This window comes from Malaclemys terrapin, chromosome 1, assembly GCF_027887155.1.
Source record: "Malaclemys terrapin pileata isolate rMalTer1 chromosome 1, rMalTer1.hap1, whole genome shotgun sequence".
Lineage (NCBI taxonomy): Eukaryota > Metazoa > Chordata > Testudines > Emydidae > Malaclemys > Malaclemys terrapin.
This window is the reverse complement of record NC_071505.1, coordinates 141,709,674-141,727,727: the sequence shown is the minus strand read 5'-3', so window position 1 is coordinate 141,727,727 and position 18,054 is coordinate 141,709,674. Positions and strand designations below refer to the sequence as shown.

At 44.4% G+C, this 18,054-nt stretch overlaps 1 protein-coding gene across 1 annotated transcript in view; it reads left to right on the top strand.

Moving 5' to 3' along the window:
- The window catches only part of CLCN1 (chloride voltage-gated channel 1), a 77,462-nt gene that overhangs the window by 26,334 nt on the left and 33,074 nt on the right, over positions 1-18,054 (top strand). The window contains exons 4-8 of the mRNA XM_054016377.1: positions 1,042-1,170; positions 1,281-1,414; positions 10,215-10,292; positions 14,847-14,925; positions 15,242-15,367. Of these exons, the coding sequence (XP_053872352.1) occupies positions 1,042-1,170; positions 1,281-1,414; positions 10,215-10,292; positions 14,847-14,925; positions 15,242-15,367 (546 nt within the window). The remainder of the gene's footprint in view (positions 1-1,041; positions 1,171-1,280; positions 1,415-10,214; positions 10,293-14,846; positions 14,926-15,241; positions 15,368-18,054) is intronic.

Sequence of the window (18,054 nt, the reverse complement as noted above, 5' to 3'; positions counted from 1 at the left end):
CATGGTTCCAGCTACTTCCCAGAGTGGAGCAGAGCGGGGCCGGGGTGGGGGCTGGCAGCCTGCCCTGGCCCCGGCCCCGGCCCCGGTGTGCGCCGCTGCCACCCCGGAGCCCGAAGCCCTCCTGCACCCCACACCCCAACCCCGTGCTGCATCCCACACTCCTTCTGCACCCCAACTCCCTGCCTTGAGCCCTCTGCCTGCACCCAGCCCCCTGCCCTGAGCCCCCTGCTGCATCCCACACCCCTTCTGCACCCTGAGCCCTCTGCCTGCACCCCAACCCCCTGCTGCACCTCAACTCCATGCCCTGAGCCCCTGCCACACCCCTCATGCACCCTCTGGGGGCAGGGAGGGGGCGGAGTTGGGGTGCGGACTTCGAGGAAGGGGTTGGAATGGGGGCAAGGAAGGGGTGGGAAGAGACGGGGCCTCATGGAAGGGGTGGAGTGGGGGCAGGGCCGGGAGCAGTGAGGAGGTGTGTGTCAGTGATGCGGCCCTCTGGCTAATGAACTAGCCCTCATGTGGCCCTCGTGGTCATTTGAGTTTGAGACCCCTGCTCTAAAAGTCACACAGTTGTTGCAGAACATTCATTTAATTGGAAGTTTCTCCTCAAAACATAGGCCAGACATCCCCTGCTTAGCTTAGGATATTTAACAGTTACAGGCCAAGGTAGAACAGTAAGGCTTGACCATGAAGTCCTGTTAATTTAATATTATATTTCTCCCCTCAAGATACATACATACACACAGCTCCTCTAATCCAGACCCCACATCCTATTTTGGGAGACCCTCTTTCTACTGGGGTGAATTCAGTTTTCAGGTTCATTCACCCTTGTGTTTCACATCCCCTTAATACACACTGCTCCCTGTGACACCTGCCCTCTGCTGGCAGGACCCCTTTCTGCTGAGGGGTTCAATCCTGGACGTGGTTGGATTGTTCTCAGTTGGGCCAACCCGTGCTTTTGAGCTGGGTTTGTTTGATGCTCATCAACCCCTTTGGGGGGGAAGGGGTGCTGCTCTCGCTGACTCCTGTTCTGTCTGTCCACAGCTTACAAGTGGATGTACAAGGAGCTGCACCCGAGTGTCCCTATGCAGTACTTGGCCTGGGTCACCTACCCCCTCATCCTCATCCTCTTTGCTGCTGTCTTCTGCCACCTCGTCTCCCCACAGGCTGTTGGTGAGAGCAGGGGGCAAGGGAAGATCTGCTTTTCTCTGTCTCTTTTTCTGAATGGCATGTTCCTTGTTTCTATGGCTTATTTATTCATTGTCTGTTCTGGTTTTTTTCAGGGTCTGGGATTCCTGAGCTGAAGACAATCATGCGTGGAGTGGTCCTCAAGGAATACCTCACACTCAAAGCTTTTGTGGCCAAAGTTGTAGGCCTGACAGCTGGGCTGGGGAGTGGCATGCCTATAGGGAAAGAGGTGAGTGTTGCTATTGTGTGTGTGTGTAGTGATGGCCAGGGAGGGGGAGGCAGGTATAGGAGTCTCTTTGGGCACTGTGAAGCCCTGGGGAGGAAGGGGCTATAACTATCTTATCTTTTTGGACAAGGGGCCATTTCACTCCACCACCACTGCTCTGCTTTTGTTTCTGAATTTCCCTACAGCATTGACCTCCCATTGGTCATTTTCCTGACTCTGTAAAAGGTTCGATAGAGAAAGGATTAAAGGAAGTGTGAAGTTGCACTCCATAATATTTTGTGGAATATGCTTGAGTGTAAATATGATGTAACTGGAATATGCTTTATGCAAAAGATCTATTGTAAGGTATCATTACAAATTTACTGAGTGTGTTCATCCTATTTGTATGTATGTATCATTCTTGTAACTGAAGCTAGAAATATAAAGTATAATTCTGAAGTCCTATTGTAATTATGCAAAGTGTGGGCCATTGATGATGGTTTAGAATCTTGATGGCTCCCATTGACTAGGACAATTGGTTGTAAATGGCTCTGTTTACTTGCAAGCCTTCCTGTGTTCATGTAAGCCATCCCAGGAAGAATGGTGGAATCCATCTTAAACCTGGTGCTTTTCCATTTAGAAGGAGGGGTAGGGATCCAAAGAGACAAAAGATTCCCGCCTTGTGCCAAAGCTATAAAAGGGGGTGGAAGAGAACAAAGAAGGCTGCAGTCATGAGAAAACCATGGAAGGGATGGTCTGATGGGATAGCCTAATTTTGGCAATTAATTGATCTTTGACTATTAGCAGTAAATATGCCCAATGGGCTGTGATGGGACACTAGATAGGGTGGGATCTGAGCTACTATAGAGAATTCTTCCTGGGTGTCTATCTGGTGAATCTTGCCCACATGCTCAGGGTTTAGCTGATCGCCATATTTGGGGTCGGGAAGGAATTTTCCTCCAGGGCAGATTGGCAGAGGCCCTGGGGGTTTTTCACCTTCCTCTGCAGCATGGGGCATGGGTCACTTGTTGGAGGATTCTCTGCACCTTGACGTCTTTAAACCACAAGTTAGGGTGACCAGACAGCAAGTGTGAAAAATCGGGATGGGGGGTGGGGGGTAATAGGAACCTATATAAGAAAAAGCCCCAAATATCGGGACTGTCCCTATAAAATCAGGACATCTGGTCACCCTACCACAAATTGAGGACTTCAATAGCTCAGACATAGGTCAGGGGTTTGTTACAGGAGTGGGTGGTGTCAAAGACTCAGGACTCATAGTTTGTTAGACCACTCTGTTTTATTAGCACAGTGCTCTGCTAATACATTCAGATAATGTGAGCCCCCATGCAAGATTCAAACAGTCTTATTTATACAGATAAAAGGGTGTGAACTAAACAAAGGGACAGAGAGAGCAAAATTGTAAAATTTGCATAGGGTACAATATGCATATCCTGCTTCCTTATTAACTCTTATCGATCTAAGGCTAATGCTTCACCAATTGCCCTTAAGTGGGGCAATTCATTAAGCAGTTAATTGTCTGTTTTCCTGCCCCCTGGCTTGCAGCATTTCTCTTTTCTACTTAAAGGTACATACAGCATTCTTTAATTCATTCTATTTCTTTAATATAATTCATTTCACTTTCATAATCCCTCCTTTTGGTCAAGCTTACGCAAAGACCAACAATTACTGGGTTCCACATATTAATCATTCTTTATCTCTTCGTTCATCAGTGATATTTCAAAATCATCATATTAGCACTCTGTTTTGGGGCAGTCACTTGGGAGGCATACCTTACACAATTCTGGATACAACAGGAGATTTGCTGAAAACATACAAAAATCATTAAGATTTCAAACAGGATAGTCAGGGCTCCCTGAAACAACCAGTTTCCTATGCCAGAGAAATTGAACAGGTTACTTAGCCACTTCCATAAAGAACTCGGCTCTTCATGGGGAAGATATGCGATTTGTTCTAAGTGACTAGCGCGATCTATTACCTCATTGGTGTCATCAGGTATGAACACAACAATTCTTTTCCAGTGAGAGCCCAGGTCCCTCCTTTGGCTGCCAGCACAATGTCCAATGCCTGACAGTTTTGGAGGGCCATCTGTCAGATCGCCTGTTTCTTTGGCCAGGGTTTTTTAAACTCTCTCCGATTTCATTTGCCATTATTTCAACTACTGCTTGTAACCTCAGGAGCCTTTTTGCATGGTGTTGAAAGATTGTATTGTTTTCACTAAGGTTACTGTAGGGGGAACATTAAATTGATTTTTTTCTGTTTGATCCTCAGGTCAAGAAAAAATTCATATCCCCATACCCAGCCCGCCACTTTTTAGTTTTATTCGAATAATTCCATACACCATTGGCCACAATATGCTGAAGGCAACGGCTTTTTCCCAGATCCAGCCCTGTTCATTACACACTCAACACCAATGACCTTTTCCCTCCACCACACTTATCCATTTAGATACATTTATTCCCACTGTTTCCCAAGTGTCATTATTGTTCCATGTTTTGTTAAACGAACAAGGTCCTCCAGTGAAGTCTGGGGAATTGAGTGGGATTGCCAGGACAGGAACACCAGCTTGAGAGTGGGCTGGGATGTGGCTACAGACCCAGCAATTAGAAATATTAAGGGTCTGAGCTATCCACACTTACTGCTGGATAAAAGAATTGTCATTGTGGACTCCCCAGACCTTAAGACACCAGCAGCTGAGGAACAGGCGCCACCAGAGGCACATGTTGGAGACAAGGCCCTTCTGGTTCTGACAACCTCAACTGAGGGAACCGCAGTCATGGTTTTACATCCACCAGGCAGCAGGCGCTAGGCTCACTACTGCTTCTTTTTGAGCCTTGCTTTAGGTCCTCGTCTGCTTCTGGCAACCCTTACGAGCACGTAGATGGTAAGGTATTGCAGGCTGTTCCTCTACATCTTCTTCCGGAGTTAAAATTGACTCTGCGTGGTCCTGAGGTGGTGATTGGTTTGCTGGGGGTGGTGCCTTCTTACCCTGCGAAACATGTATCCACGCTGTGATGCTAGACAGTTTAAAAGCCATCTGGATAGTAAGCAGTACCTGATAATTCTTTAATTTCCTTTAAGTCTCTTTACTTCTTTTTCCTTGACTCTGGCTATAACAATGGCCTTCACACCTTATCTTTTTCTGATGCATACATTCCTCATTCACACAAACAGATTGAGAATACAAACATTAGTATTTTATATCGCGCAAAAAGGCATTGCAAATTAAAACCTTGCTAAGTTTTACAATCAATAACCAAGACAATTTACATTGAGACCCAGGCCTTTAATGTTCCTCTAATCTACTTAACATAGACACAATAGAGAATCCTGTCTCTTACTTACTAAACCTTAAACAAAGAAATGTATATTTAACTAGAGTGCCTACTTTGTAGTACATATAGGAAACCATAGTAGACATTATAACTTATTCTAAAACAAAAGGGTGACCATAATCAGTCATAAGGATTGTTCTGGTCTGTCATTCCTTTCTGCTATTCAAAAAGGGTGGCTGACAGGATGAAATCAAATCATACATTAATTCTTATCCTGCTCCTACATATCCCCCTTTTGACACTAAGATTATTAATCGCCAGTGTCACTTCTTATTTAGTCCACGTAATAGAAAATACTGGGAGGTGATTTGGGCCTGTGGCTCTAGCTTTGCATACATTTGTTTTATCCAACAGCACATTTCAAACATTAAATTTGATTAAATTAAACACACACAATTTTAAACAGGTTTCAGAGTAACAGCCGTGTTAGTCTGTATCCGCAAAAAGAAGAACAGGAGTACTTGTGGCACCTTAGAGACTAACAAATTTATTAGAGCATAAGCTTTCGTGGACTACAGCCCACTTCTTCGGATGCATCCTAAGAAGTGGGCTGTAGTCCACGAAAGCTTATGCTCTAATAAATTTGTTAGTCTCTAAGGTGCCACAAGTACTCCTGTTCTTCTTTTTACAATTTTAAACCAAAACCAATTAGGGTTAGTAACATTAGTATGCCAGTAGTTGTGGAAGACCATTCAGAAAATATGTTATACCAATGGAAAGCTGTTATGTCTTTCTGCAGTGGCAATTCTTAACATGTTCCCATTTGCGTGTATAATATGAATGGGTTGGTTTCCCACATTGCCCTTTTGTTTGTTTTAGGAACTATGTTACCTTTTAACCTTTTGTAAACACAGTACTTACATTACATTTACATTTGTCTATTGGAAGGTTGCTAACACTTCCATTCTTTTAAAACACTTTCCCCCAAGAAATAACACATACACATAGCCCATTATACAGTACTTTGATCTCATTATTCATTTTATCCCACATACAGGATCCTAGTGAGATGTCTTTACTACAGGGCTTTGGAGCAACAGGCATGGATAATCATACCCACTTTTATTTGTTTTTTATTAGGTTGTCCTGTAGCTGATATTAGCTTTTTCTGAAAGACAAAAATAACATTTTTCTACCCCTTTTGGGGTGGCATTTATTATTGCTTAAAATATTCCTTTCTTTTACAAATACCCTTGCTGATTGCAGGCAAAACAAGAGGAATTACCTCCATATTTTCCTGTGTTTTTGTTCTACAGGCAGGCTAGGTTTCAATGGCTTCTATCTTTTAAGAGTTATGGGGAAATTATCCCACTGTTCAGTCATTAACTCCATGAGCTGGTGTACCTCAGTTTTCCCTTTACAGCAGACGAAGTTTACAGTGTCTTTCCTGCTGTGTTAAGCTTTAAGTTTGTTTACAGGTAACAGCTGAAAAGCAACATTACCATAAAGGATTTTTCCAAAAATCATACACACTATACATTGTTACAGGGGTACTTATTAACATTAAATTTATTTTAATTAAAGGTATCTTGTTATACCGTGCCTTTTATTTAGACAATTTGTTTGCTGACCAGGTATGTTCTTTATCTGCAACTTCTTTGTGCTGGCAGTTCTCTCACTTCCTTTATCAGTTAGGTAATTTGCATCAACACAGGCTTGGCTTTTGGATTTAAAGCCATCAGCAGAGCTCAGAGATTCTGTCTTAAAAGGAACACAATTAACTTTTACCAGAGTTTTGATTACTTTTAACTTTTGCTTCCAAAACACACAGAGATCTGAAAAAGAAAACACAATCTATTGTGGCTTCTTTGGAGCCCTAATAGGATTTTAATTAAGTAGCATGTTTTGTTTGCATTTCTTTTACCCCCCCCCCCATAATATACACTGCACGTCTGCACATTCCTTTTATACTTTAACTTTTAAAATATTAGCCATATTAATTTTTACATAAGGTGTAATTGTTTCTTTTGTTCTTACAGAGTTTTATGTACCCTTATCAAAGTGACAGTCTGATTACACAGAGCCATCCCAAGGCTCAGTGTTTCTAACATTGCTTCTTTTTGTTTTGTGCACCTCACCCCTGCTGTTGCTTCAGAGGGGCACTGTCTTTATTCTTTTACTACAGCTTTCATCTGCTATTTTGTTACAAAAACAAACAAACAAACAAAAAGAATCCAGAATTTCTCCCTATTCTTTTGATTTTGACTGCCCTGCTGCAGTCATGACTTGGTCTTTATTTGAAAACATTTAAATTTTGTAAAGAATCAAGTTACCCCTTAAGGGTTAACTACCAAATCCCAAAGCCAACCAACACTGATTACCTGTGCTGGCAAAAAGGTCTGTCAGTTTTGCAACTTTGAATTAAAGAGTCAAATGGATTTTAGTGGCATTATAAACAAAACAAAACCAATTTATCTTAAACCTACAAAGCAGGAGTTTTACAAACCTCACATATTTCCACAGACAGACAGATACATACACATTTTCTTTTCCTTAACATCCCTTTTACTCTGCTTTATTTTTACATAGCTGTACATAGATTACATTACCTTTATACATTTGAGGCAGTTAAGTTCCAATAGAAAACCCACAACGTTCTTTTAGCAAATCTGACTAAATTGTTTATAGTCAAATGATTTTAATTAGATAGTCTCTTTACCTGGATTATTTACAGACATTCTTTTGGAAAAGGGCCCATTTTCCCTTTAGAATGGCTGCAAAGAAACTAAGAATTATTTTAACAAGGTTCTTAACATTTTTACAAGGTTTAACTGCTTAATTCTCTCCAGCCTCTGTAGAGTTAACTTTTCACTCTCTTTCCTTAAATCACTTGTTTATCTCTCAAAATGACATCTTTATCAACTCAGATTTTACCTACGTATTGTTCCAGGGGTTCTTACTTGCACTTACTCCTGACACTATGCCCTTAGGGCTTCCAACCTGTTTTTTTTTTTTTCAGTTTCTTTATCTGTTGCTAGCCTGCTTGTCTGGGCCCGATCCTGCTTTTTCCAATGAACCATTTTTGTGAGTGATATTGTGGTCATTTCACAATTTTGAAAGAAATGTTTAAGGAAAGGGACCAGGAAGGGTGGGGGCTAGTTGAGGAGCCCACCCTCCTTAAAGAATCAGTTTCTGAGGCAGACAATGAAGGGGAACAAAACAAGGAGCTTTTTATCCTTTTTACAATGAGATGGGAGTATGGAGGGGGTTGGGATCGATCCAGGGTTTTTTTTTTTTTTTTTTCAGAGAACGGGGTAAAGGGGAGCGCTCAGTCTGGTGGTGGGAGAGGAGGCTTTTAATAAAGCTTTTAACTTATTATTTGAATATATTTGAGAGAGGTGAGTTTTGATTTTGTCCACCTACGATTTGCCTCTTCCTACCACTGCAGAAACAATTAACCTCTCCTTTAGCCAATTTAGTTTTAGGTTAGCCGAGTTTGTCTTTTAAGACGTCCACTCAGTCTTTGTTCCAAGATTTTAACAGTGGCCACTGAGTTTTGGGATCTCCCTGAGTTAGCCTAGACCATTTTTCCAGAAATTTACAGGAGTCCGGACCCTTCCTAAAACTGAGCCGGTGTTCCTTTAGGGAACTGTCCCGACTTAGACGTCTGGTTACCAATACAGGAGGACTTTACACACACCAATCACACAAGAAGGAAATTCAGGTTCGTCAGAGTGATGCCCGGTGCAACACACAAAAGGAGCCCACAGGCTACTGCCTCAATCGCCCTTGCTTTCACACCAAGGGTTTTGCCCAAGGTGCGGTGCGGCTGCGATTGTGCAGATTTCACTTACTCAGACCGTGGAGACAGGAACCCCTTGGTCGGCCGATTCCCAGACGGAGATGGCACCCAGACTCAAACACTCCACAAGAGGACAGATAGACACAGAGACAGGACAGTCCTCAGTCCGGACAAAACACAGAAATAATTACCTGACCAGATTCCTGATGTCTGTTCCCGGGATCCCTACCAGAACAGAGTGGGAACCAACAGGTTCGATGGCGTAGACCTCACTGTGGTTGTGCGCCCTTCCGTTCAGGAGGAGGACCGCTTGGGCCAAATGCCCAGGTGCCGGCTGCCACGGTCATCCTACAAAAATGGTCAGGAATCACACAGCACCAGTGAAGACAGTTGCCATCTCGGTGGAACCTCCAAATTGTCAAAGTTAGACTCAGGACTCAGAGTTTGTTAGACCACTCTGTTTTATTAGCACAGCGCTCTGCTAATACATTCAGATAATGTGAGCCCCCATGCAAGATTCAAACAGTCTACAAAGGGACAGAGAGAGCAAAATTGTAAAATTTGCATAGGGCACAATATGCATATCCTGCTTCCTTATTAACTCTTATCAATCTAAGGCTAATGCTTCACCAATTGCCCTTAAGTGGGGCAATTCATTAAGCAGTTAATGTCTGCTTTCCTGCCCCCTGGCTTGCAGCATTTCTCATTTCTACTTAAAGGTACATACAGCATTCTTTAATTCATTCTATTTCTTTAATATAATTCATTTTACTTTCACAGTGGGTGAGATTCTGTGGCCTGCATTGTGCAGGAGGTCAGACTAGAAGATCATAATGGTCCCTTCTGACCTTAAAGTCTATGAGTAAACCCTAGTTACAACCTGAGCTAGAACTAACAAGGATTGTACCAGGGTAAAGGATTGGGCCCAGACTAGGAAGGAGTCTAGTCTTTGAAAGAAGCTTATTGGAACATCTCTGAGGGTGAGATATTATCTGTAATCAGTTTTTTAATGTATTAGGCTTAGACTCGTGTGTTTTTGCTTTATTTTACTTGGTAACCTACTTTGTTCTGTCTGTTATTATTTGAATCCACTTAAATCCTACTTTTTATATTTAATAAAATCACTTTTGTTTATTAATTAACCCAGAGTAAATGATTAAAACCTGGGGGCGCAAACAGCTGCATATCTCTCTATAGGTGTTATAGAGGGTGGACAATTTATGAATTTACCCTGTATAAGCTTTATGCAGAGTAAAACGGATTTATTTGGGGTTTGGATCCATTGGGAACTGGATGTCTGGGTTCTGGAGACAGGAGTACTTGCTGAGCAGTTTTTGGTTAAAGTCTGCACCTTTGGGGGCGAGGACCAGACCTAGGTCTGTGTTGCAGCAGGCTAGTATGTCTGGCTCAACAAGGTAGGGTTCTGGAGTCCCAAGCTGACAGGGAAAACGGGCTCAGAGGTAATTCCAGCATGTCAGGTGACAGTTCACAAGGGTGTCTCTGTGACTGAACCCGTCACAGGAAGATGCTGAGATACCTTCAAATCACTGATTTCCTACCTGAGAGAAAGAGGGGACAGATGGGGGGAGAGAGGCAGAGATAACCAGAGAGAAAGAGAGAGAGAGAGAGGAGAGCGTGTTTCAACATCTGTGTTTATTAAATCCATGTCAGTGGCACAATGTCACTGACCCTCTTTCCTCATCGTCTTTCCCCTTCTCTTCTCTAACAGGGTCCCTTTGTACACATTGCCAGCATCTGTGCTGCTGTGCTCAGCAAGTTCATGTCAATCTTCTGTGGTGTGTATGAGGTAAGGCACAGGTTTCTGTGTGCACTTATCCTGAAGCTCTCCATCTCCTGGGAGAGGCAACATGATTTCTTCTCCAGAGGAGGGCATAGCAGGGGAGGGGGCAGGATATTGGTACAGGGAACGCAGTGAGTTCACCAAGGTGTTACAGACCAGTACATTACATGTACTGGCCAGGATTATGGAGAGTGGCCAGGTATACAGTCCCGTAAGTTATAAGGACTGGCCAGGTATGTGGCCTATTAAGTTACAGAACAGACTGGCTAGGAATATGGTCTGGCAAGTCTGGATTCTGATAGTGCTAAAGCCATAAGCTACCTCATTGTAGTCACCCTCGATGCATAAAGACTTGCCAAATAGCTTTGCATAAAGACCAGTTTGTCTTAGAATGTGCATGCACAGAGCACTGCTAATCATAGGAGTGGTCTATATGTCTGCTGTAGAAACAGCCTTTGCAGTAAAAAGATCATTGTAGTGATCTTATTAAGACTGGCAGTGTCCCTAGAGGCTAACTATATGCTATATAGAGAGACTGACTCACTGTAATAGAAACAGCTTGTGCAGACTGGCTCCCTGCAGAGACTGGCTGTGTAATATAAGATAACTACAGCAGTTGTTTACATAGACCAGATCTGTATAGAGACTGGTGCACAGGAGTAGATTGGTGGCATGCAGGCACCACATCACTTTAGTACAGTTGACCTTAGCTGTACTTAGTGACCAGATCTCCATATTAGAGACAAGCTTACTGTACTAAAGACTGGCAGTGTGTAGAGCCCGGCTCACGATAGCAGAGACGGCTGCATTTGCTGCTGGCTGTTGCTTCATTTCAGAGGATGTGGGGACTAACCCTGTGGCTGTGCTCCCTCTAACCCTGGCATGCCCTTCTCTGGCTGGGCTCTCTGTTCCAGAATGTGTACAGGCAGCTCGAACTCCTGGTGGCGGCTTGCGCGGTTGGAGTTGGATGTTGCTTCGGGGCTCCTCTTGGAGGCAAGTGTATTCTTATATATGACATTTTGTATAATCACCTCAACTCTCTCACTGTGAATCTCCTACATGAAAACAAGTTCTGCACAGACTTACCTTCTTTCCAGTTCTGTGGTGAAATGTAATTTTTTCATGTAATCATGGAGGATGAAAGGCAAGGGAGGGGGGAAAGGTGAGGTGGATTATGGGAAAAATGCCACAGAGGAAGTGACATTTGGGCAGGAAGTGTCATCACTAATGGCTGAGCCTATTTAGTCCCCATGTATCAGGCCGAAAGTCCAAAGGTGGGTCCGCCTACACAATCAGTAAAGACCACCTTCCACAATAGAGAGGAAGGACCAAAAAACATAATGGTGAGGAGTGACATCACTCATGGACAGCAAGTGATAATACTCATGAACAGGAAGTTATATTTTTAGTGCGCAAAATAAACTCTTTATCAGTAAGCTAGAGAATAATATGGCTGTGGAGAAAAATGTGACTGTTAATCACTCACATCTTTGCTTCGGAATCAGAACCACTCTAATAAATAACACGTATGACAGAGATATATTTATCCTTTGGCTAGATGGGCAAGGCCCAGGGCAACAGTACACAAGGTGCAACAGCCTCCAGTCAAGAGGGAGAAAACTGATACATAGATCATTTGTCATAGAATGTTTCCCTTTTGATTAGTCCTGAGTGTGTGTCTGAGTGTGCCCACCCCACCTCAAGGCCCTACTCCAATCACCTGGACACTGTGCCCAGGGTAATTTTGAGGGTATTCAAAGTTTGGTGGTTGTTCAAATACTGTGTTATTTCCTTGAGGCAAATACTTCACTTCCTGTCTTTAGATGGAGTGAGTGAGGGGAGTAATAAACTGTAGCCCAGTCTTGGCTCAGGCCAGCCAAAAGAGATCATTTCATTACTGTTTGCCATAAACAAAAACCAGAAAGTTTAGTATCTGGCAAATAAGGGCTCCTGAATGCTTAGCAGACTGGTAACAGACCTGACATCCAAAGGGCAGGGGATCCTTCTCAGGGAGAGAGACAGAGGTAGGTGTGTGAGAATGGAGCAGCAGGCTGGAGGCAGCTTGAAGTTGGCTTCAGAGGGAAGGCTAGATAGCAGGCAGCCTGAGAGCTGCAATGAGGAGGCTGGATGAGAGCTAGGTATCTAGCGGAGAAGCAGGCTGTGACTGGCTGAAGGCCAGCAGCACCACACAGGAGGAGCCCTGTACAAACAGGAGGTGTGAGACTCTCACTATCTGGAGGACAAGAGGACAGCGCAAAGGGGATCCCACCAGACGATGGGCCAGTGGGGTCTGCAGGCCAACACTTAATTACTCCAAAAGAGGGATGGACTAGAGGAGCAACTAGGGGTTAAAGGAGATTAAAACAGCAGAGGGCTCTCTTACAGCACCAGCCAAGGAGCAGGGTGAGCTGTGGAGGGGCACTGCTTACCCAAGCCAGGGGGAAGAGCGGGAGCTCCCTCTGCATTTAGCAGAGGAAGGGGAGAAATGCCCCCACCCCACTCCACTTTAACCCCTGCGGGCAGCCCATTACCTCTCTACTGGACTGTGACATCAGTTAATATACATGTTTAAGCCTTGTGCCTAGTGTACATGCACCCTTTCTTGTCTCCAAACCCTAGTAAAGAATCCTCCATTGCTCACGCACAATGTGAACATGGTGCATGGAGCACCTCTAGTGCTGGCCATTGAGCATGCTGTCCGATCTCTAGAAGGGGCTCGGGTACCACAACCCCACAGTGACAATACCTGGGAGGGGATCCAGTACTTGCCATAGGAATATTTTTGTGGGGAAGTGGTAAAAAAAAGCAGAACAGAAACAAATGAAAGTGGCCTCTCCATGGGACAGTCCAATGTGTGTCTGTCCTTTGCAACAGGCTGCAGAAACTCTGCCTTACAAAAATGGCAGCCACCCCAGCAAATAGCAGATTCCTGGACATGCAGAAGTGCAGCACAGAGGAAACAGGAGTTGCACATAGCAATTACAAAGATAGATACACCACAGGAGAATCCCTTCCCATGGTCTCCTTGCCCCCCAAACTCCATATGTGGAGCTGATAGACTCACAGAAGGAGCAAAAGGCATTTCATTTGGCTTTTGCCAACCTCATTGAGTCTGCTCTGATTGTGGGACCCTCACTGCTTATCAGAGATGTGCATGCACAAAGCAAACACTGCTGGAATGAGCTGGGGGTGCTAGCAGCAGTGAGAGAAACCTCCTTCCAGGCTCACAAACTGATTGGGCCCACCAGCCTTGAAGGTGGGACAAATAAATGCAGAGATACCCAGATGCCATGTTTTCATAATGGCTTTTCTGTCCATAACCATGATTTAGCTTCCTGTTTCTGCCACGGTAGCAAGTAGAGGTCATTTCTTGTCCTAGCTAGCTCCTTTTGAGGTAATTTCCTGTTCATATATATGTTTAATGTTATTTCCTGTTTGGATGGATTTGTTCTGAGGTAATTTCCGTTTTGATATATATTTTCCCAAGGAATGGTGTGTTCCTCTCTCCTCATTTTTAAGCAGTGGATTTCAGGGGTTCACATGGGGCAAGATTAAATCAAGATGGGTCCCTTAGGCACTTCCCCACTTGGGTGTACCCCGGGTCTTGCTCCTGCACTATGGCCTCTACCCTCCTTGGGGTGTCAGGGACCATCTGCACAGGAGTGGTCTGCTGAGCTGGTGTTTGACCCACCAGTGCTCCTCTTTGGGCAAACTGGGGCCTCCCCTGTCTCTAGACCATCACCCCCTCTCTTCAGACAGGCAATAGACAACTGGTGCCTACCCATACTGGAGGGGCACAAGGTAAATGTGAGGACACGTGACCGCTCCACATGTTTCCCCTGCCCAGTGACTCCTCCCACCCTGAGCCCAGCCCAGGGCCACAGCACTCTCCCCACTCCACATTACCCGTGAGGGGGTGGGCTCTCTGCACCTCCCCCTGCATGTTTTGCTGCTTCTGCTGCTCTCCCTGGTAGCTGCAGCTCTGTCCCACTCCCCGCATGGCTGCCAGGGAGAGAGGCCGAACATGCCAGGCGGGGGGAAGGGGTGAGGCACAGGGAGAGGAGGATAGAGCTCCTCTCCCTCCCTGCCCTGCATTTGACCCCTCCATGCTCCCCCACTTGTCGCCTCTGCACTGGAGGAGGAAGGACTTAGTTCCCACTAGTCTGCATATGGGGCCTCTGCTGACACCACACCAGCTGTCATGATGAAGTGGCTGCTGTGAGAGTCCCCACAACACAGAATTCCTGGCTGGGGCATTTTTTCACAACCACAAGGGCTAGAAATACATGTACTTCAATGAAAGCTGAGACTGTGCCTTCATCCCTTGACTAGTGCCTATGCCTTATTCCAGACCCAATTTTACTTTAGTCCCTTTGGATATTTTGGAGGTGTCTAGGAGGGAGGAATGAGAGAGAGATTATGGACATATACCCCACAAACATTAGTGATAGCGGGTTGATGACAAGCTGTGACACTTGGTCTAATTTTGTGACTCACTCTCCCTTTTCTTTCCTATTGTCGTCTCTCTGTCTGTCTCTCTTCTGTCTCTTCCACCAGTAGCAGCCGTATTATTACACTGATGTCCTGACTGTGGGCTGTGCTGTGGGGGTTGGCTGCTGCTTTGGGACACCACTTGGAGGCAAGTGGCTGCTCCCTTCCTCTGCCTTCCCTCAGGATATCTTCGTCCCCAACCCCCAATTCAATGACCATTCGCTATAGTTTCAGCCTCACCCACACTCATTCCCTGGTATGTCCTCCCCACAGAGAGACAACCTCCAGCAGCAAGAGTCTCTGCCCTCTCACTTTTGCCATCCCTTTAACTTTGCCTCCTTTGCAAAACCTTTTTGACCCAAACTTGATGGGAGCAGTGGGCAATGATGGCTGGACAGGATACTAGAAGTTCTGGGGAGCTTTCCAGGTATACGTCCAGGTGATAACATCTCTGTTTTCTCTAGGGGTGCTCTTCAGCATTGAGGTCACTTCCACCTACTTTGCTGTGCGCAATTACTGGCGTGGTTTCTTCGCAGCCACGTTCAGTGCCTTCATTTTCCGAGTGCTCGCCGTGTGGAACAAGGATGCAGGTAAGGCTAGAACCAAGACCTCTGTGTCTGGTGCCCAGGCCTCTATTGTCTACTTCATCTCCAATTTCGCCTCAATCCAGAAATACAGTGGGGATGTGACATTTCCTCCACCATCTTCCTTGCATACATGACAGGCAGAGAGAGGGAAAGAAGAGGGAGAGTGGCAAACTTATGTCAAAAATTAGCTAACTCCCCGATTCCTCCCAGTCCTAGGTGTGTCTGGGGTTGCCCAAAAAATTCACCATGAGGATACATGAATCCCCAAGAACTGGGAGGATTCTTGAGGTGAGAATTCACAGTTAGTCAATGTAATGTAGGGCTGCATACACAGAGACATGCCATCCCATAGCAGGGAGGTGACAGTATTTACAGCCTCGCACTGGGCTGTCAAGCAGAAAGGTAACAAATTGGAGGGAATTCAAACAAGTGCAATAACCAACTGAATAGGAGGCTGGAAGGACTGATTTATGAGGAAAGATTGAAAGAGCAAAATATACTGGCTAATGATGATGAAAAAGGACAAAATAACTCTACAGGTAGCAGAAGAAGGTAAATGCATTTTCATGCAGACATTAACACCACAGAGGGTGAGGCTTGTTCAGGATGGTGCAGGGAGGTAAAGGGGAATGTTTCAGATACTGCAGTAATGGAGACAGAGAGAGAGATTAAGCAGCTGGATATGAGGAAAATATCTCCTAATGTTGAGGGGCTGTTAAACTGTGTATGGTCCATCTAGCCCAGTGTCCCATCTCTGACAGCAGCCAGGACCAACTGCTTCAGAGGATGGTATAAGAACACTACAGCATGCAGATCTGCCCCCCACATTAGGCCTCATCCTAGTCCCTAGTAGTTAGAGACTAAATTAGGGCCTGAAGCATGGGGTTTAACATCCCTTCCAATACTTACTGTCATTAACTATGAAAACCCTGGATATTCTTGTTAATCTTGTCCAGTCTCTTTCTGAATCTTGCTAAGTGCTTGGCCGCAACTGTGGCAGTGATTTCCACAGTGTAATCCCACGTTGGGCGGGAAAGTATTTCCTCTTGTAGTTCTGAATTTCCCACCTTTCAGTGTAATTGAATGTCGCCTTGCTGTTGTGTTAAGTGGCAAGGAGCATAGAAGTTCTTGCTCTACCATCTCTAGACCAGTCATTATTGCATAGACTTTTATCATGTCCCCTGTTATTTGTCTCCTTTCTAAGATAACAGTCCCAATCTTTTCAATCTCTCTTCATACAAGAATTTTTCCAGGACCGCAATCATTCTCATTGCTCTTCTCTGAGCCCCCTCTAGCTCTTCAATATCCTTTGGAGATGAGGTGACCAGTGCTGCACACACAATCCAGATGAAGCCGCACCATGATTTATATCAAGGCATTATAATGTTCTCCATATCATTCTCCATCCCATTCCTTATGCATTCTAGCATCTTGTTTGCTTTTTTGATTGCAGCTGCACATTGAGGAAAGCTCACCACTGCTGTCTATGAGACCTGGGTCCCCTTCCTAAGTTGATACAGTTAATTTAGAACTCTACACGGTGTATAAGTTAAAATTTTTCCCTCCACTGTGTGTTACTTTGCATTAATCAACACTGAATTTCATTTGCCACCATGTTGCTCATTCCCCTAGTGTGTTTAGGTCTCTCTGAAGTTCCTCCCAATCCTCTTTGGTCCTGACTAACTCAAATAATTCTGTCATTTTCAGATTCTGCTACTTCATTACTCACCCTCTTTTCCAGATCATTAATATATTAAACTGCACAGAACCTATTACAGAACCTTGTGGCCCCCACTGTTAATCTTTAGCCATGATGAAAATTGACCATTTACTCCTACTCTTTGCTATCAGTCTTGTAGACAGTTTTTGCTCCATGAGAACACTTCGCCTCTTACCATCTTGTGCAGGTCCTTGTCAAGGGCCTTCTAAAAGTCTACATAAATTTCAACCGGCCCCTACTTTACTGACATGTTCAAAGAATTCTAAGAGATCAATGAGACATGACTTGCCTAAAATCCATGCAGGTTACAACCTGTCAGATCATAAACTTTGTTATTGTTTATAATGATAATTTCAACAAGTTTATCAGGCATGGAGCTAACGCTAATTCCCCAGAGCACCCTTAGAATTTTTTTAAAATATAGGTACATTTGCTACCCTCCAATCTTTGGAAGCAGTGGCTGTTGTTAATGAGAGAGAGTGTATTTTTTCTTAACAACTCATCCACTTCATCTTTAAACTATTTCAGAACTCTTGCATGTTATCATCTAAGCCTGGTGACTTATTGCCTTTGAAATTAACAGTTTGTTCCAGCACCTCTTCTCTGACACCTCAATCTCTGAGACCTCATCTCTAATGCTAGGAAAGAGCAGGTCAGGGTCAAAATCTCCCCAACATTCTCAGTAGCAAAGACAGATGCATCTTACCTTCTCAGCCAAGTCTTCCTTAATTTCTTCCTTTAACTCCTGAGGGTGAGCCATGGGACCCACCAATTCTTTCTCCAGTTTTCTGCTTCCCATATACTGGTTTTTACACCTTCAGCTATTCGCTCTTCGATCTCCATTTTGGCCCTTCTAATTTCCCTCCCACTTAATGCCTGCTATAGTTTGTTTTCCTGTTTACTGGCTTCACTAGGTCAGATTTTCAAATTTTGAAGGATTTTTGTTTGGCTTGAATAGGCTCTCAAGCCT